The 20,312-nt window shown below is 49.9% G+C and overlaps 6 protein-coding genes across 6 annotated transcripts; 2 read left to right on the forward strand and 4 right to left on the reverse strand.

Annotated features, from left to right (window-relative positions):
- Nucleotides 1-212: 212 nt before the first annotated feature.
- ANOM_007071 (DUF409 domain protein) lies at nt 213-1,679 on the reverse strand (the record flags this gene model as incomplete). The annotated part of the gene is made up of 3 exons (XM_015552327.1): nt 213-605; nt 658-1,280; nt 1,334-1,679. 3 exons carry the CDS (start codon nt 1,677-1,679, stop codon nt 213-215), a joined length of 1,362 nt encoding a protein of 453 aa, XP_015406629.1.
- A 3,670-nt stretch (nt 1,680-5,349) lies between these two features.
- ANOM_007072 (uncharacterized protein) lies at nt 5,350-6,921 on the forward strand (the record flags this gene model as incomplete). Its single annotated transcript, XM_015552328.1, has 1 exon — nt 5,350-6,921. One exon carries the CDS (start codon nt 5,350-5,352, stop codon nt 6,919-6,921), a length of 1,572 nt encoding a protein of 523 aa, XP_015406628.1.
- Nucleotides 6,922-7,485: 564 nt separating this feature from the next.
- ANOM_007073 (aldo/keto reductase) lies at nt 7,486-8,806 on the reverse strand (the record flags this gene model as incomplete). The annotated part of the gene is made up of 4 exons (XM_015552329.1): nt 7,486-7,992; nt 8,064-8,420; nt 8,565-8,715; nt 8,781-8,806. The coding sequence occupies 4 exons, from the start codon at nt 8,804-8,806 to the stop codon at nt 7,486-7,488; spliced, it is 1,041 nt and encodes a 346-aa protein (XP_015406627.1).
- Nucleotides 8,807-11,120: 2,314 nt separating this feature from the next.
- ANOM_007074 (carbonic anhydrase) lies at nt 11,121-11,971 on the reverse strand (the record flags this gene model as incomplete). Its single annotated transcript, XM_015552330.1, has 2 exons — nt 11,121-11,294; nt 11,324-11,971. The coding sequence occupies 2 exons, from the start codon at nt 11,969-11,971 to the stop codon at nt 11,121-11,123; spliced, it is 822 nt and encodes a 273-aa protein (XP_015406633.1).
- Nucleotides 11,972-12,983: 1,012 nt separating this feature from the next.
- aarA (L-aminoadipate-semialdehyde dehydrogenase) lies at nt 12,984-17,485 on the reverse strand (the record flags this gene model as incomplete). The annotated part of the gene is made up of 6 exons (XM_015552331.1): nt 12,984-13,335; nt 13,397-13,721; nt 13,786-14,949; nt 15,033-17,061; nt 17,115-17,147; nt 17,210-17,485. The coding sequence occupies 6 exons, from the start codon at nt 17,483-17,485 to the stop codon at nt 13,035-13,037; spliced, it is 4,128 nt and encodes a 1,375-aa protein (XP_015406632.1). The 3' UTR covers nt 12,984-13,034.
- A 702-nt stretch (nt 17,486-18,187) lies between these two features.
- ANOM_007076 (uncharacterized protein) lies at nt 18,188-20,065 on the forward strand (the record flags this gene model as incomplete). Its single annotated transcript, XM_015552332.1, has 2 exons — nt 18,188-19,887; nt 19,990-20,065. 2 exons carry the CDS (start codon nt 18,188-18,190, stop codon nt 20,063-20,065), a joined length of 1,776 nt encoding a protein of 591 aa, XP_015406631.1.
- Between the last annotated feature and the right edge of the window lie 247 nt (nt 20,066-20,312).

Consider the following 20,312-nt stretch of genomic DNA (forward strand, 5'->3'; position numbering starts at 1 on the left):
CTTGGCACTAAGCTCTTTCCGTCTTGTCTACCCAAAACGGGAAGTCTTCCATGAGAACAACATTTCTATACAATGCTTGTATCTTTTGTTCTATTTCACTTGAGCATGAAATCTTCACATATAAGCAATGGGGGTGGAGTTGAATATTATATATTAAGCTCTGACTATTAACTCATCTTTTAATGACAGGACATTTGCAGTATCGACAAATCCTAAGCTGGTGGCAGGAAGGATCCAAAAAGAACCGCCTGAACAATGGCATAGATCACTATCCCTTGTATCGCAATCGTGAAAGTTTGGCTGCGCTTGGCAACTCTACTTGAATCCGCAGCCTGGCCGAATGTCTGACATATAAGGTACCAATACCAGAGAGGGTATCCAGAGGATATCCGATTGATGATCTGAACGTGATAGCTAGTAAAAGCCATCACGCAAGTAGGCCATTGGGCACCGCAAGCCGTGTCAGTACTGGAGTTGTTGTATCTGATGGCCATGTTATATTTAACGCCCAGAGAGAGGAGCGACACAACAAGAACAACATGGGAAAAGCCAGGATAAAAAGAGGCAGGTTGGAAAATGTCCAGTACCGTAGGAACCCTACATTCCTGCAGAGAGTGTCAGTAATTGATTGCTCCTAGATCATGGTGTGTTAGCCACTGACCAATAATGAACCTGAACCCAGCCATAAATGCTAGGTATGAGCTGCCCACACCACGGTCGCAAAGGTTCGTCAGACATGCAGAATGCTGTGTACGCAATCCACTGTGGTACAATGAGCCCCAAGGCTACTACACAGCCACCGACCACAATGACACCCAGGCGAAGCACACTGCCCCCGGATATACCTTGGGAGATAATCTTACGCAACTGTAGCAGCGCGTCGTATGCAAATAAGGCTCCGCTAAGGATCCCATTGCTGCGGACTGCTGTAGCTATTGAGAACAACGCAGCCGCGAGCAACATTTTCGCATTGCTGGACGCCCGCTTACCAGTGTTGGCATCAAGCAGGGAGCATGAATATAGATAATACCCAGTAATGTTGAGAAAGGAGAATAATGATTCTCCGTAGGGCGCAGAGAGGAATGCCCCAGCAGGGCATATAATGTGTAAGGTAGCAGCAAGAAGGCTAATTAACCTTCCTGAGGTGGTGCCATGGCCAAAGATATTGACGGATAGTCCGTATATGGCCAATATCGAAACGTAATGGGCAATATGAGAGACGGCACTTGCAACCAGTGCGATTTTAGCAACACCGTCCAGGCCACTGAGCTGAGGAAGAACTTTGCCTACTATTAGCAGCCGTTTACCCCAGGGCATGAAGAAACGTATGTACCAGATGTTAGAAAGGAGAGGATTCTAGTGTAACCATAGCCAAATGCCCATTCTTGTTCGAAGACATAGCCATCCCGCACAATATGCACAAAGTATATTGAATCCCATCTGACAAGCTTTAGAGGAAACGAGAAGGGCGCATGCCTAATGACTTCCCCTCTGGCATCAGAAGCGGCGGACTCCTGGTAAGGAAGCAGCCCTGTGGAAGTATCATAACCAGGCCCCGGGCAACCAATGATAACCAGAAACAGAAGAGCCTTCCATAACCAGAACGCTAGTGATAGACTCCTGATGGGATTGTCGGGATTCAAGAGTCGTGGGCGGGCTAAGGCCAGCCCGGCAGCCATCTCTTACAAGATCCCTAGGGGATTTGCCAGATATTGAGGTAGTCTAGGATTAGGTTAGATCCGTTTCTTCCACCTCATGCCATGGATGGATATCTATGAGGGGTTTTTGGGACTCCAAAACCAAGGGTCCACCGACGCAAAACCGTTAAAAAAATATTAATAATGATAAGAAGCGCTATCACTGACCGAGGCACTTGCTGAACTGGTCCCCAGTCACGCAGTTTAACTGATGATGTTGGAAGTCGGAACGGCAAGTGGGTACTAGTATTCGGATTTTTCGGTAGCATAACTTAAGCGATGCCTTATTCAGCATTCCGATGCATAGTTAACTTGGACGGTTAACGTAACAGATTAACGACACTAATTAAACTAGTTGAAATCCTTGCAGTCGCCACAATGACGGATCGTGCTTAAATCTGATGGGCTGAAGGCTTAGAGGGAAGTATCTAAAACGGATGTGTCGATGTCATCATGGATCTTTGGAACTCATGACTGAGCTGGAAGAATGGCCACCTGAACAAGTATCACTACCTTTACCTTACCCATGGCATATACTAGGCTACAATATTATGCCATGAACATCCGAGGTGTAACTTTTACCCACCAAAGGGTGGATGTCCATCCCAGCGAGAATTCTGGAAAGCGGATTAACATGTCACTAACCCTACCTTGGGCCTTGGTATCAACCCGCGGTCGATTCAGCCCTACGAAAAGCCCAGTCCACTGACGGATCCGGAATCTACTCAGTCCAGCACCACGGAAGATTAGCATCTACCTTCCTTTCATTCTCTTCTTTTATTTTCTTTGAGTTTTCTTCTTTTTATGGAAACTAGCTTATGGTAGAGAGGAAATATTTGGTACTGATAATAATAGGATCATCCTTCACAAACCCCTAGGTGATCAACAAATAGCGCTCTATTTTAAGTTGCATCATAGCTCTTGGAGATCTATATTGAATATTCCCTCCGGCTTGATTACGACTCCGAGTCCGAGGATGACGGGTCCGATTCCGAGGACTAGTGGAAAGAGTAAGTAATATATTGCCAAATGAAACCGATCAGAGATTTCTCTTTAGCGGGATGGAGTCTTGAACACACGCAACTCCAATCTACTACTAGTCCCATCAAGAACAAAATTAATTTCCCTGAATCTAGGAGGCGACGTTGCAGGCCCCGTCTTGGGTCACGCGCTCGGGATGTGGCACTCCACAATCACTACACAGTCGCAGTGTGTATGTACTGTACATGTACTATTGTACACACTATAGGAAACTTATAGCGATGTCTGATGTCGCTGTCAAGTCTTGGTATTTTCCAATTTAAACCCCTCAGATGGGCCTAGACAATTTCGTGTCGGTGACGATAGCATCTTATGATGATCACTATATGATCCTATGTTTGCATATAATCCCTACCGCCTTGTGGAGTATATTCTGCACCATAACCGTAGGGCTGTCACATGGTGACAGATAATTTATGCTTATGATAACCGCTCTGATTATTCTTCGGCTGAAATAATCATCCTATGCAAGGAGAGAGGGGGGAGAAAGAGACAGAAAAAATGGGCGCACCACCCTCTGGTGGGGTGGTGTTTCCATCCAGATAACTATGGGCCCTCTTTTTCTGTCTACAGTACTACTGTTACTGTAGAATGTACCGTAATAATGCCAAGGCTCACAGTACCTCTAGGTAACTTTGGCCAAGAAGAACCCGTGGTTTGGAAGTGCCCTTTGACTCTAAGTATAGAATCATGAACTACGGAAGGAAGAAGGTCCCAAAGCATTATCAATCTCGTACAGGGGTAGAGTTTTCAGAGGATCAATGGCTGATGGATGGGAGGGAAAAATACCCAGTATTTACCTTCACCAGTTATTGGAGCTCTGAGTAATTAGTTTCTGGATATGGGTTGCCTGGCCCAGGCCAAGATCCTTATCCATGGACAGATACATTAACCGGCAAGTCGGAGGCTCGGACCTCCGTTTGCACTACTATACATTGTTGTTGTTTGGTGTTCGGGGTACGGAAGGCGGGAGTACTCCTAGTAGTACTAGTAGGAGTTCGGTAGATAGTTACTAGTATAGGGTTAGTAAGCGGTAATATAAGTCATGACTGATGTCCGAGAGAGAAGATGTGTGAGACAGATGGTCGGGGTTCGACTCCGTAGTACAACTACTAGTAATGAAAAAGGTTCTTTGAGGGGTCAATTGTCCTCGTGCCTTATAGGGTAACGCTTTTTTCAAACTTGGCACCTGGAACTTGGTGGACAACTCCAGAGATGGTTCGTAAGGGAAAGAGAAGCACAAAAATTAGAAAAGCATAATTGGATGGTTGACGACGGAGAGTGGGAGTACCGAAAGTTACGGAACAACCAGTACGACGGCGTTCCCGGAACTTGGAAGATGATCAATCATCCAGTAATACGGTACTAGCGGTACTGGAGCCTCGGGCGTTGTCTAGTCCCGAAGATCGCCGTCTAGACTGGTTTAGGGCATGACTGCGAATCAGTTGCCATCTCGGCGTCCTTAAGGCGAAATTTCCATGGATCGCCCCCTCAAAGGTAAGTTCCGCTAGGTGGGGACTTGTTTTCATGCAAATCTGGCATTCGTCGGGTTTTAGTAGTCATTACTATTCGATACTCTACTAGTCCTACTGACGATACTCGGAGTACATATCTGCAAAGAACAACAGCTCTGCGGAGCTTCCATGGAACTACCACCGAGGTGTGTGAATATTTGATGATGATGATTATGAGATTATTTCTCATCTCTTAACGCTACGATTTTTGAGGAAGTGGACCACTGACTCAGTGCCTTTGATTTGATTTATTGAATTTTTCTTTTCCTCTTCTTTTTCGTGCCCTGCTTTCATAATCCCCTCGATTTTCTGATTTGATTGATCGTATTACTTGACCGCTATATTGACCCCATCCATCTGACATGCAACCCGATCTTTCTTGAAATTTCTTTTCTTTTTTTTTTTTAAACCCTTCATTTTAACTGCATCCACTCGTTCTCTTTGTTACATACAGTCCACATACCTGAGTATTAAGGCTTTGGTCACCCGCATTGTTCCAACTACAACAGTTCATACAATTTAAACATTCTGCCCCTACTTACACGTCCCTCCCTTGCATATTCTCCCGTTCCGACAGTTGCGTTGCACATTACGATACCTACTTTCCATTGTACAACAATACAAGTCGTGCCCCATCTGACTGCCGCGGGCATCTCCTATTCCTTCCTCTTCAGCCTCGCCTGTCTCCTACCAATTCTCCAGAACAATTGCTGTGCAGGTCACGCCTGAATTCTCACCGATCCTCTCCTTCCACCCTCTTTTCCTTTATTTACTAACTGACACAACCTTCGTGTGTTCATCCCCCACCACGTATAGAGCTTGTGAACAAGTGATCAGCGTGAAGCGCTACGATCGCTGTGTGATATCACTGGGTTTCGGTCCACCGTGGTTTGTCGATCTGTCAATGCTTGCCTTGATGGACGGTCAGAGAGGGTTTCGCATTTCATGAATTAATAATGCTGTTTAATTTGGGCCTGACAGCACATGCAGCAGCGGCCCACGAGAACGACGCTGGCCCTCAACCGGAGTCGCAACTTTCGGGGGGTTTAAATCGTCATTCCTCCCCGCCAACGGTTTCATTTGCGACATTGCCAACCATGGGCTTGGGGAGTTTTTACGGCCGATATAAGGGCTCAGAGACAGAGCGACCCCATAAGGGGCCTCCGCGGGCAATGTCTGCGAGCCCGGTGGCGTCGGTGGTTTCGAGCGATGGAGAGTACTCAATGGCAGGGACAGTTCTCAGTCAATCCCGGAACACCCGCCCGCAGACATTTAGGAAACAATCGTCGCGGCCTAAGACAATCTACCAATTAGCTCACCCCGCGTCCCATGCACGTCATAAGCGATTGAGGCTCCGACCCAAGCTTCTTCTGCAGCTACAGCGAGTATCACAAACCCCACGCCCTCTACCTGTCCTGGATGTATTACCGTCGACCGTATTTTTACCTAGATTATCGCGCAAATTCCCCACGATTTTTCGAGGCAAGAAGGGATTGGGTCCCAATGATTTGATCATCGTGACCAGCGATCTTTATGAACGGTCCGGGGGGGATATTGCTGAGAAGTATCTCAGCTCGGACGAGGAACACAGTGAACATCGTGAAGTCGTCGCAACAATTTGCCAACTTCTCAAGGAGGATGCGTTGTCAAAAGGGAAGGCGGAGATTTGTCTTAACTACGGGCCGGTGTGGGAAGCGACACCTCTTCCCAATGGATCCTACGAGTTTGTGGCCAACACCGAAGATGGGATTCAGATCCTGCGATGGGTACTTCGCGGAGCACGGAATCGCCGCATCTCCGCACCCCCTGGAACTACGCCCCAGGCGGACACGAAACGATTTACTTTTAGCGTCATCAACCCCAACACCCGTCGTCATCCCGTCATCGCGACTATGGCTCGTAATCACCTGGAGATATTTGATGAGTACGCGATGCCCACGGCATCCGGACATCCTCTGTCGCCGACGTCTACGATGTCTGTGATCAGCGATGATTCTGAACTGGACGCCTCCTTAGACAAGAAGGTCATTGAGACGGACGATAATCTCCGGACGTTGATCATTATCACCAGTATTTGGGTGGCCTTCCGAGAAGGCTGGTCGCATAATTTCACTTATGATGACTCAGCTGTGACTTTCAACGCAGCACTTTCCCCATCTCGACAGCCATCTCCATCGGCAGTTAGAACCGAGAATGATCCGATACCCGCTGGAAGGGATAACCGTTCGGAAAGGCTGGTATCGAATGGCTCGAGGAACCGCGCATCGGTGCCAAATAGCTCACAACCTAACGCGCTGTCAGACCGGTCCATCGCGTACGGTAGTCTGACCAAGCGCTCGAATTCAACAGGCGCAGCTTTCATGGAGCGAAACAACCGGCGTGCTTCTGGAACCGTTGGCCGACCCAAAAGACATAGTTTGCGTTCAAGTCCTCGCGAACTGGACCAGAACGGGAACAGCCCAGTGGAACAAAGTAATCGAAGTTCCACAACACAGCCAGCAGCCCCGGATCCGCCATTGGATAGCTCGCGAGGTAACGATAGCTATCCACTACACCAGCTTGAACCATCCGATCTAAAAGCTAAACAGCTGGGCCGAAGCAGCTCCACGAGGAGATGTCGACGCCGGCTGAGCAATATTTTTGACTTCCTGACTCGAAAGCACCACTAATGAAGCCCGGTGCTTCTCTGATGGCTTGGTGAACCAGGTCTCATACGGTTGCGTGACACCTAATTCGATTCTACGCTCCCTCTAGCCGAGGTGAAGCGGGGTCCCCCTTGGGGTTCCCTTTTGTACATCTTTTCACTCCCGGTGGCCAGGTGCTATGATGGGATTCTGGGGATAGCCCAAAAATCAATTTGCATACGGTCTCCGTGCTTACTGTCTTTACGCAATACTCTCACCTCTTCACAGCGCCGTGATCTCTTGATGACCAGGAGTGGCTGTGCCCTTCGTTCTCGACCGAACAGGATTTGTAAATAGAAAGATCAACAATCAGTGGTAAATACACTTGAGATATAAGGCCTATTATTAGAATCTCCTTTTGTCTTCGGATTGCATGTACCTAAGAGTATCGAATACTCACGCATTTAACGCACGCAGTGATGTAGCTGGGTTTATCATTGACTTGGATACATCCTGATATGAATTATGAACAAATATACCCTGCACAATGTGCTTTTTTCTTTTCTTTGTCTTACTTTTTCTTCCCTCTCTCGTTTTTCCCCCCCAAGTTTACCGCTCAAGAGCAGACAAAGCCTTAGGAATATATGGTTCCTCCAAATACTTGATCTCCTCATCGGTCAGCTTGACCTTGACACTAGCAACAGCTTCATCAATGCGCTCTTTGCTGTTCAACCCCAAGATGGGATTTTCATTGGGGTGACTCAAAGACCAAGCAATGGACACCTGCGCCATGCTGACACCTTTCTTCTTGGCAAGCTCCTCCACTCGGTCAACGATCGCCTTGTCGGCCTCGGACTCTCGGCTCCGGACAAGGAGATTGAGCGCGGCATCGGTCGACTCACGGGTCGTCGAGCGAGAATTCCACGGCCGTGCCAGCACACCACGCGCCATAGGAGACCAGGGGATCAGACCCACCCCGGAGTCAACACAGTAAGGGATCATCTCGCGCTCCTCTTCCCGAGCCAAGAGGTTATGGTAGTTCTGCATGGAGATGAACTTGTGCCATCCGTTCCGTTCCGCGATGTTTTGGAGCGTTTGGAACTCCCACGCGGCCATCTGGGGGCCGTTAGCATAGCGTAATCGAAACCCAATGAGTCAAAGAACAAGTCGTAAAAAAAAATACATACAGTACTAGCCCCAATGTATCTGACCTTCCCGCTCTCGATCACATCGTTGAGCGCCCTCATGATCTCCTCACGGGGCGTGTCCCGGTCCAGACGGTGGATCTGCAACACGTCAATGTAGGTGCCCAGTCTGCTCACGCTGGCGTCCACCGCATCGAAGATGTGCTTCCGGGACAGTCCAACACGGTTGACCCAGTCACCGTCGTTCCGGCCTGCGGCGGAGATAGGAGGTTGCTTGCCTCCATCGTCTACCCCAAAATAGCACTTGGTCAGGATGACCACGCGGTTGCGCGGGATGTTGTACTTGGTCAGGGCCTTTCCAATGATTTCTTCGGACCGACCGTGAGAGTAGACATCAGCCTGTTTTTTCAATCGAAGGAATTCATGGGTTAGTGTGACAATTGCTTTGCTTTTTCCTTTTTCTGTTTCTTTTCTTTTCCTTTTTTCTTTTTTTTTCTGGCCATGCAGAATGCGTTATGTGATTGGGGTGGAGTTTTAACGCACCGTGTCCCAGGTGTTGATTCCACGCTTGTATGCATGCTCGATCAAGGGAAGGGCCTCATTCTCGTCCAGCACCCAGTCCTGCCATTCCTTAGTGCCATAGGACATGGCACCGAGGATGACCTTGGAGATCTTGAGTCCGGAAGTTCCGAGTCTGGTGACTCATTCTTGGTTAAACGGGGTTGAGATGTATAACTTGTCTAGCTGCTGTGGACGTACCGGGTGTATTCCATTTCGCTGGCCATGATGCTCTGTTTTCTAGATACTGTCTGCGATAGTCAATTGTCAGTCACCATGCGCTTCTCTTCCAACTATGCGAAACAAAGCGGGCGGGAATCATCACGTCACACGTCACTGTAGGGATCCACCGCCTGTCACTTTCTTTCATTCAAGGAGCTTTTCTTTTTTTTACACACCTTTCACTAATGTGCAACGATTCAGATTTCCCCGAAGGAATACAAAAAAAATAGGACACTAGGGAGGGAAAAGATAAAGCTATCGCGAATGATAGAATGACTTCAAGATATGGGGGATAGAAAGAATGGCACTGCTGTGGTTTCCCGGCATAAATGATGCTGTGCCAGCTCCACTCTTTTCCATCTGCCGAATGTATGAAGCGATAGACTGCGAAAGCCGACGGATAACCGATTACACCTGTCACCCCCACGGTAATGTTCGGTCGTTTGCCTGGGTGGCTTCCCTGAGTTCGGGGGGTGTTGTCGGCATCGTTGCTATTGCTTTCCTCGTTATGAGAAGCTTGTTGATGGGTGGTTTTGTTGACCTGGAGTTTCTTGACGAGGGGTTACGTGGGGCTCCCGGGGCTTGATCAATATACACATTGGTGTATAACAACAGTTATACTATGCCATAGAGCTGGAGATCCCCCCCTCTCTTGAATGTGGACAACTCGAACCTCTCAAGGTGATACTGCATACGGTATTAGGTGGCTTCGTATAAATACCAAGTATATAGCTTCGAGCTGCCACGCCCATCTCGGCTCTTATCTAGACCATGTCTCAATAGCCATGTAGAGGGGCTTTCAGTAGTTCTACCTTGCTTCGATATAAGCACACACGCTAAGCAACGAAATATAAAAGGCCTCGCTAGGTCCGTGAAAAGGGGAACCAATCGAGATTCAGTCAGGATGTCTAAAGTAAGCTGACTGAGAAAGAGCACCTATCGGGGCCACTAGTACGGTAGGAGTTTGAATGCTTGCTAGGAGGGCATCGGACATGACAAGGTTCGATACTCTGAAGAGTGGTTTTCCGGTGGGACAATTGGCACTCCTTGAAAGAGACATTTTTTGAGGGATTAGTACGGATATCGTACTGTCGGGGTTAGTAGGGGATAGGAGCATAGCCACGAACGGTGCATGCTAGAAGTCCTCGACGACTTTAGTTGTTCGCCACGAGCACGGGGGCAATTAGAGGGACTACGCTAGACTAAACTGCGAGTGTCTGTACCTGCACGCGGGACATCACACGAGCATCCATCCAGTCTCAGTCTTCGAATAGACAACTATGTCAGCTCTTCTCCGAGGTATGTAGACCGTCAGCAGTGACTGGATTAAGGCCACTGACAGATAGAAACTGATATTTATCATCATGAAATGAAATACGCCCCATCCCATTGTATCTGTGAAGGTACCACCGGGGCAAGAACTTTGACGGTAGTATACTGTGGCTGCGACTTGAGCGAAGCCAGTTAGCCACTTATCGGGGAAAGCTAACTGATGGCGCGCATGGCTCGAGATTAGACTGGTTAAGTAGCCGAAGTCATTAATTATTAGGCTGATCGTACCCTGGAAAAGACCTTCCACCCGAGGACCGGTTGGCGCTCTCTAACTTCCCGAGATCCGTACGCTGATTCAGGCACACTCGGTTGAAAAGAGAGTGCTTGACACGGATCGATGTAGAAGAACCATGGAGACATCTACAGAATCCGCGAGCATTGAAGACTGACGCTTGACAATTGTACATACGAATGTACATACGCACGTGCATACACGTATTGATGACCAGATAATCAGGCATCAACCGACGCATCTCCGCTTCGGCCGGGACCATACCGGATTGGGACGCAAAGCGGATCCGCCAGGTTCCCTTGGCTCCCCCATTAGGCAATGAAATCGCTCAAACCGCTGGAATTGTGGCCGTGAAACGAGGCTACGACGGACTGACTCTTTCCCTCGTTCCTCTGCTCCCTCTTTTCCTCGATTTCCCTTTTCTCCCCCCCAAAATACATACCACGGTCAACTTGACGCCTCATTCCACCTCTCTCCAGACTTACCTGATTCCTACGTGTATCTCTCCCTCTCTCATTCTAATTTGCTCTGATTGAATCTGAAAAACGACTGCTTCGAATTTGACATCTATGAGATTCTCTGTGTTGGTGTATTTACAGCATGGTCACTGAGACAATGCTAAGATCGCCCAGACAGCCACAGGAATGCCCGTCCCAAAAACACCTCAAATACACCCGGACAATCGCTGAATAGAAACAATACAAGAAAACAAAAATCGAAAGAAATGACAGACGACCTATCGCCGAGTTCCTCCCCTAAGCCTCCGTCTTGAAGGCCACCAGTCGCCTCTTGATCTCTTCCTCCGAGTCCTTGGTGTCTATATCCCGGAGCATACCACAGGCGACATCATAGATGAGCCCGTGAACCTGGAGACCCCGCTCGTGCATCGCTTCAAGCACTACACCCTTCGACTTCAAAAGCTTGACACCCTCCCGGACGTAAGCTCCGCCATCTTGACGGTCGCATCCTCCGGTGACATGGTCTGCAACAGCGCAAGGTTCTGTTCACGAATCTGGCGCAGAGGCAACAGCCAGGGATCGAGGATACCGAGTTGCTTGTTACCAAGGGCTGCTGCGATACCACCACACTTGGTGTGGCCGGAGAGCACGATGTGGTTGACCCGCAGATGACGGACGGCATATTCGATGACTGCACCCGAGCTGAGATCGCCGGCATGCAAGATATTGGCGATATTCCGATGGACAAAGACATCGCCAGGCTTTAGGCCTAGAACGACCGTCTCCGGGCATCGAGAATCGGAGCAACCGATCCAGAGAATTTCGGGCGACTGGCCATTGGCAAGCGTGGGGAACAGGTCCGGATGCTCCAGGGCAGTTCTCGCAGCCCACTCCTTGTTTGCCTGCAACGCGGTGGTGAATCGGTCTGGAGAATAATTAGTCTCCGCTTGCGACATATCGTGTTTGTCGCACGATAATGATGCAGAGGTTGAGAGGGAAAGACGTTGAGATTGGCCGATAACGGGCTCGGTACGGGCTCGGATCAAGGGAAGATGGAGGCTTCCAGTGCAGCCTTGAAAATCCCTCACCGCCGCTAGGGGACGAAACAATGATTGAGACCGCGGTACCAGCCTTGCGAGATTCATCATGATGGCAAATATGTTACAGGTAGGTGGTTGCAGGATGGAAAAACAAGGCGTCAAAATGGGCCCGGCAGCCAATGACTCAACGGACCCAACGGGACGGGGAAGGGGTTGGGGCAAAAAAAAAAAAAGGAAAAAGAAAACGAAAAAAGAAAAATGCGGCCAGCAAGCAGAGTCCAGTCACCACCAGTCCTCAGCCGTTCTTTGCAACGATGCGCTCCAGTCAAGATTTATCGACAAAATGAGAAAATGAAGATACCCCGCCAGAGAAAGGATACAGAAGACGAAGGGAGGGCAGGGAGAAATGGCAGAAAAAGAGGGCCCCGTCGTACAGCGACGATATCCGAGAATGCCAAGAAGGAAAACGAAAAGGAAGGTGACCTGTGAACATACCTGGCATGGTGCTTCAAGACAACGTTAGTGGAACGTGATTTCGAAAAAGGGTTTACAACGGATGTCGAAGCAGAGGATGTTAAAGAACAGAGTCGTTCGAGAAGAAGACGAAGAAGAAGGATCTCTTATCTTGTTGGGGGAAGAAGAATGTTGTTCTGTCTTGGCGCCGCGGAAAAGGAACGCAAAAGCAGGGCGACTTTATAAAGTCCCGGTGAACGGCACAGATCGGGAAATACGGCAAAGCTCCAGCCTGTGGGCAGATCCAATGCCACCCCTTTCATGCGGTATCTCTCGACGTTGCGTGATGGCACGAGTGATTTATCTCGCTTTGCCCATAGTTAGATCTCTCCCACCACCTCTTGGGGGTTAAATCTCGCACCCGACAGGAACATTTCCTTTGTCCCCTGAGGCATTTTCCCACGTGGATCAACGATGTGGGGTGTGACCTGAACAGATCGGGTAATACAAAGCAGCCAACTGGATTGAATTGAATTGAATTGAACACATCAATCGATGTCATATTTGTCCCCACCCCCTATTCGTTTCGTTTCTATATATACATTGTGCTTTCTACAAATCCCGCATCCGTAGCTTTTATCACCCGAAAATAAGACATTAAAAGGAAAACGAAAACATGCATCGTTGAAACAGAAAAAGGCGCTACGTCTCAATAGAATCATGAGCTGCCTCCACGGCCACCAACATTGGCCAAGGCCTGCTTCTGGTCGTCGCTGAGTTGGACCGTGGGTAACGGCCGAGCGGTCGAGGACGCAGGCGGCGAAGGCAAGAACCCGATCGTAACTAGGTAGGCCGCGTACAGACCGACCAACTCCTCGGTCACGCCGGCCCCAGCGGAGGCATCGACGCCGGACCAGGCGGCATCTGCACGAAGGGAGGCAGCGGCATGAACATCGTCGAGTTCAGGGGCCTTGGTATTGGATGGGAGATCAGCGGTCACAAAGTGATAGAGGGGCATACTAAAGCCAACCATTAGCATTTCATCTAAGAACCTTGCGGCGCGGTTGACATTGAACTTACAGTGCATGCTGGGACGCTGGGTCGTCGTGCTGTCCGTCGTTGACATATTGCTCAAGCGACTGTGCCCACGGGACGTAGTCGACCTGGGGCACGTTGTAGCCGTACAGCTGCAGTGCTCCCAGGAATTGGTTGAATCGAAGACGGGGGTGGCCAGTCACCTGCGCGACACCAATGGGCGTGCATGGAGGCTGGAGGGCACCAGCGATGACAACGCGGGCAACATGATCGACGGGAACCATATTGACCGTGTTGTTGATGTTGGGGCGAGCAGAAAGTTGAATACATCCCTTGATCATACGGATAAGGAAGTCATCGGTGTTCGTGGCTGGTGAGATACGTGGTCAGCATATTGAGACTAAACGATAGTGTGAAGGACTTGAAATACTTACTTCCGGTCTGAGAGTCACCGAGCACGTATCCAGGACGGATAATGGTTCCCTTTAAGCCTCTCTTACCCGCCTCTCGGACAAGGTACTCTCCTGCCCATTTGCTCTGGCCGTAACCGGTTCCAAGGCCTACGCTGCTACCCTCCAGATCATCCTCCTCGCTGATACCAGCTCCTCCGGCCGCAACAATACGTTCAGACTCTTCGACATAGTGATCACTGTCAAGCACGCTGGTAGAGCTTACAAAGGAGAACTGTTTAGGCTTTCCAGTGGCGCAAAGCTTCAGGGCGTCGATAGTACCCATAACGTTGGCAGGCTTGAGAGTAGAATAAGGATACACCCAGTGGACAAGGGCTCCGTTGTGGATCACCGCGTCGACACGGTTCGTAAGATCATCCCACAGCGCTTGAGAGAGGCCGAATTGAGGGTCTCCTAAGTTACCGCAGACACACTGCAGCCGGCTGGTCCACGCCTCATCCCAGAAACCGTATGCTCGACAGGTGGACCGGATACGCTCCAGTGCTTGCTGCTCGGTCTTTCCTCGAACCAAAGCCACCACCTTTGCCGTGGGTGTCTTACGGGTGAGGAGGTCGCGAAGAATATGCGCGCCCAGGAATCCAGTACCGCCCGTAAGGAAGATGGTCGGTTCTCCAGAGAGAATAGGCTCTGTCCTCTCAGGGAATGCCTTCGGCAGAACGTCTACCAGCTTCCGAGCGTCCTTGGAGTATTCGTCATCAGGTGCACTGGAGGTATCTTGGTCTTCGGCACCTGTCTTATTGTCACTGGCGGCGAATGATTCAAAATTCAACAAGCGGTCGATCTCGGCAGCGAACCCTCTAAGGGTGGGGCTGCGGAAGATTGCGTTCATGCTAATGTCAACGCCACGCCACTTACGCCGAAGATCAAAGAACATCTGCTGTGCCAGAATACTGTGTCCTCCAAGGTCAAAGAATGAATCGTCAGGGCCAACCATGGAAGAGGTGACATTTGGAATGCGCTGTGCCCAAATCTGAGCCAAAGCTTGCTCTGTCTCGGACAGGGCCTCCAGGACAGACGACTTGCGTTGAGGTGCAGCAGCACTGAGCTCCGCAGTATCTGGGAACGGCAATGCAGGCTTATCGATCTTTCCATTAGGGTTAAGAGGCATCCGCTTGAGCGGGATGAGCACTGTTGGTACAGCGTATGTCGGTAGCTGCTACGCAGAAGCTCTCGAGCATCATCACGAAGGGGCCTGAATCGCACGAGCATACCAACCATTCCTTCAGCGGAGGTGTCGTCTTCAAGGCCCTTTTCTTGCAGCCACGAAGCCCACTTGCTCATATCCGGCACAAAGTAACTGACCAGAGTTGGCTCCTCGAACTTGTCTCGCCTCACCAAAGTAACATTCTCTCTCACCAATGGGTGGCGTGAGAGATGCGTATCAATCTCACCAAGCTCGATACGGAAACCACGAATCTTCACTTGGTCATCCGCGCGGCCGGAACATTCAACATCACCGGAAGGAGTGTATCTACCAAGGTCTCCACTGCGGTACAGGCGGTCTCTTGGTCCAACATAGAATTGCCTCCATGGCTCATTGCCACCTTGCGCTTGGGCTTGATCCTTCTGAGCCCAAGATTGAGGATCAACAAACCAGTTCTTGAGGAACTTCTTCTCGTTCAACTCGGGGGAGCCCAAGTAGCCTTCTGCCAAACCAGCAGCGCGAACATAGATTTCGCCCACTTCTCCGATGGCGCAAATACGGCTTGGGTCAAAGCGGTTGACAACCAGCATCTGCACATCAACCATTCCCCGACCGGCTGGAATTACATCCTTCATAGTGTCCAGGAACCCTTCGTTGCTGGAGTAGCTAGGAATTTCATAATAACTAACCGCACGCTGGGTTTCGGTTGTACCATACATGTTTACAATGTTGACATTCGGGGCCAGTCCTTGCAGAGATCGGCAATCTCTCTTGATCAAGATATCACCGACGAAGAAAGCGTGGTGAAGAGCTGGGAACTGTGCGGAAGCACCACCGACCAGAATCTGACCCATGGCGGGTGTAAGATGGGTTACACTAGCACCGTATTCCCGCATCCACTCCGCAAGCCGCTCATTCTGGATGTCTTCACGTGCCGGTACTAACAACTGTGCTCCCAGGAAAAGAGGAGTAAAGATGTCTCTCTGAATGGGGTCATGGGCAATACCGCTGAGCATCGTGAAACGGTCATTGGGGGTCAGCTTGAACGTTTCGGACATCCAGTCGAAATAGTATGCCAAGGAGAAATGACGTCCTCTCACACCCTTAGGCCTTCCCTCAGATCCAGAGGTGAAGGACAAAGTAGGGATCGAGTCTGGACCAACCACCACACCGACAGGCTTAGATCCCAAAGGTACCTGGTTGGTTAGAACATCTTGGCCATTGATTGATCCTCCAATGAGCGAACCGTCGTCGCGAAGTGCGAGCGCAGGGACTTCTGTGCGAAGCTCAAGGTTTTCATTGATGAAGGAGCGAACTTTGTCGGAAAGCTCGCCAGCGTCCTTAGTGGCCTTCTCAATATTTATGAGTGCCCGAGGACGAGCGACATCAAGGTAGATGCACTGTCTCTCTGGTGGATACGCGGGGTCGATGACGGAGAAAGTTGCACCGGCTTTAAGGATACCCATAACCGCCACCACAAGATCGACACCACGGTAAGCGTACACCATGACGACTTCGCCTCTCTCAATGCCTGATTGGACCAAGTGATGTGCCAGAATGTTGGAGGCCTCGTTGATTTGCCTGTATGTGAATTCGCGGTGGGGAGAACGATCGGACTTGGTTTCGACCACACACAGCTTTTCTGGGTGTTTCTCAGCGTTCTGAGCAAAGATATCATGAATTGCACCCCGGAACTTGGACCAATGCAGGTCAGCTGTGGGGTCTGGCAGAAGTGCCCGCTGATCATCGGTCATGAAGTCAAGGCGGCCAATTGCCTCTTCTGGGTTGTTGGTCGCATTTTCAACGATCTTTCCCAGCTGCTTCAATATAGTGGATATCCTAGCGCTTGAGAAGAGTCTTTGGTTATAGTATGCTCCCAGTTCCGCTTGAGATGTTGACCCGCCTGCTGCAGGCGCAACATTCACGACTAGGTCCGTAGTCTCGAATGTATTGGCAGGGTATTCCTGAGACGCGGCGGGTGCATCGTAGGCTGCAAAGCGGAAAAGAATTGGGGATCGCTCGGACTGGGACTTCTGCTGGATGTAGGATCGTAAACTACCCAAAGGAACAATGTCGGAGGACCCTTGGTCGAATGCCTAGAATACTAGTTAGGAAGAGTCAATTATAGATATACCAGCTGTAACCATACCTTCTGAACCTTGGCGTACAATTGAAGGAAAGTCTCCGAGGCGTCAATTGGGACCCTCAGGACGAATGGACGGCCGTCTTCGGCCGAAGTGGTACCGATGGCAATGTCCTCATCGCCGGTAAGACGAGCAACAAGCACAACAAAGGCTGCCAAAAAATGGTAAAACCAGAGGATGAGCCGGAAAGCTTCTGCAATTTTCCGTCCGTGTCTTCTGGGAGCTTGAAGGTTTCAAATGCTTCAATGGCTCTCTTGGGAAGCTCCTGGTTCTGGTTGTCGGGGTAATCCCGAGTAAGAGGACTAACAGTCAAGTTTTGTAACCTTTGAGCCCATCGCTCAAGGCGATCCTGTAAAGAGGCTGTTTCAACGCCCATGATTGCAGTGACAATGCCCTCTGAATGTCAAACTGCAGTGTAGGTTGGGGAAATATGGACGATATTATATTGTGACTCAGTCAATTGTGGAGGGGCACTAAGAGAAAAAGTGCCGATTTCGCAGCCAGTCATAGTGGCCAAGCTTCTGGAACCCCACACTCACATCACATCATCATCACTTACCGCCCACCGCAGACTAGGCCGGCTTCGGTTGGATCGACTCCAGAATGGTGAGGCATGCAGGCATCAAGAGTGGCTGTGCGCATACCAAATGCATTGCTTTGCACCTTTCCTAGTCCGTCCAGCAATAGGAGGTACCTGCGGTCTCCATATTACGACCACGAAATCCAAGGTACCGTCAGTGATTTTTTCTCGTTCAAATTACGCCCAGTGCAACCTACTCAATGCCGACAGTTGCTTGAACTGCCCATTCGTTTTTTTTCCCCCCTAAAGTTGACAGGACCACCCCTTGTTGTACACTCACTTGAAATGACTAGATAATCCTTTAACTTATTGTTGTTCGAACCCGCAAATGCGATTAGCTTTTATTACTTCCGATATCTCGACTTCTCGACTATCCCTGAACTGCTAACAGGTACATTCGAGGCGGGTGGAGGCTTAACCTATCTGCCTCCTATCCGCTGTACCCTGCATCATTAAACCTTTTGTCCAATCTCCAAAGTACATACATCTCTTGTCACGATGATTCCTCACAGGAGCACTGCGCTTCTCACAATAATCGTTTTTGTCGCCCTTCTTTTGGTGATATTCTCAGCCTCGCCGAGCCCAGACTCTTCATCTGAAGAAGTCACTGGCCCAGCCAGATATGTACCCCGACCCAAGCTGCCTTCGTTGAGCGATCTTCATCTACCTTCATTTCGCCCGACGGTTCATACGCCGCCCGAACCACAACCAAACAGCACCAGCGGCGAGTCGAAGTGGTTTAGCAATTGGGCTTGGATCAACCCGTTCTCATCTTCCATAACCCTCGACGAGAACCGCTCCGTACTACCCCCTCTACGACACCGACCGTTCATATACACATACTACGAACCAACCAAAGGGGATGATGAAAAGGGTGCGGAACAAGCCGATGCTCAGATTCTTCTTGCGTGGCGCAGAGCTTGGTTTGCGCAAGGGTTCCGGCCTGTTATTCTGGGTCGCGCAGAGGCTATGAATAATGAACTTTATTCGCTGGTGCAACCCATGAAACTTACCCCTAAAGTTGAGAATGAGCTATTCCGCTGGCTCGCCTGGGGCCATATGGGTGATGGCTTACTTGCAGATTGGCATTGCTTTCCGATGGCGCGATACGATGATGACCTGCTGTCTTCTTTGCGACGCGGTACCGATCCGGCTGTGATTACCCGGTTTGACCGCATTGACAGCGCGCTGTTTGCGGGAGAGAAGACACGGATCAACAACGCGATCAAGGAAGCAGTTAAAAAGGCCTCGGAGACTTCGAACTCTATGTTGGATCTGGTTCCTCCAGAGTTCTTCAGAAATGAGTCCCCACCGACTTCCCTGGCTTTCTATGACCCTGCTACTATCCATTCCCACTACCCGACACTTGCAGAGGAATCTTCAACGACAGCGGGCCGACTTGCGTTGGCAGAGCTTATCAATGCACATTTACATACTACTTTTCAGAACGCATTCCCTGCCGGCATAGCTGTCTTAAAGCCTTTTACTGAACATACTACTGCTCTGGTAGAGCCAGCCTTGCGGCTCGCCAAAGCCCTCGTCAAATGTCCGAAATCCCCTGTGCCATCATCTTGTCCTCCAAACCAGCCGAAGTGCCATCCCTGCGATGCAGGAAAGCCGATGCAGGTTAGCCAGCCGGCTACCTACCGAAACACGACCCGGGTGTTTACCATCGGGACTCTCCCCCATCCCTACACTCTTATTAGTTTGCAGCAGGACTCGGCGGAAGTTACCACCCGCCACATCCGTCGCGAGACGGAGCGTGATTCGTGGCTGACAGAGGTCACCAAGGAACAGTTGGGCGTCGATATTGGTGGATCGTCACGCGCCGTGGTTTTCAAAAAGGCCGTCGCCGACGATGCCGTGGTCGGTACTTCCTTGTGGATGACTGTCGAGTCGTTGCCTCCCGCGGCCGGCCAGCCCCTCCCATCTGACCTTTTAGACGAATTTGAATGGCAATTTGGATTCCAGATTCCTCGGGAGGATAACAATGTGGACTCTAAGAACGAAGGTGATGCCAAGGAGTCCGTGCAGAATGCCAATCCTAGCCGACAAGGCGTCGCAAAGGAGTACGACATCTTAAAACAGGCCAGGGAAGTCTTGAAGAGCAAGGAAACCAATCGGATTGGCATCAAAGACGTGGCAGAAGCCTGGAACTTGGCAGACACGGAAGTATGGCGATTTGTGAGAGCCTACCGGTTCGTATTCCTTGCCTAGCAATCAGACCTGTCTCCACACCCCCTACCTTTCCCCGCAGGAAAGTCACCGTGACTTGAGCTAATTAGATGCGTGATTTCCAGGGCCCGAAGTGTTGTGGAACGTAAGAAGTGGCAAGAGGACGAGAAAGACTTCGTTGGTGCGAAACTAAAGGATTAACTTTCTTGTGCACGTTCCTACATGATTCAATTTTATGTACCGCTGCTTCGATTCCTTCGATGCGGCCTTGTCTTCTCTCCTAATGCGAATTGATGTAAGTCTCTTGATCTTGTTTGTACACCACCAATTGGAGCATCTGGAGCGGGCGTGGTCTAATATTCTAATGTATTGTGAAAAGAGAATTAAAAAAATAAAAAAAAAAAAAAAAAATGCAAAGTCACATCACTACGTATGTACATTGTAGTAG

This window comes from Aspergillus nomiae (genome assembly GCF_001204775.2).
Source record: "Aspergillus nomiae NRRL 13137 chromosome Unknown contig00145, whole genome shotgun sequence".
Classification (NCBI taxonomy): domain Eukaryota; kingdom Fungi; phylum Ascomycota; class Eurotiomycetes; order Eurotiales; family Aspergillaceae; genus Aspergillus; species Aspergillus nomiae.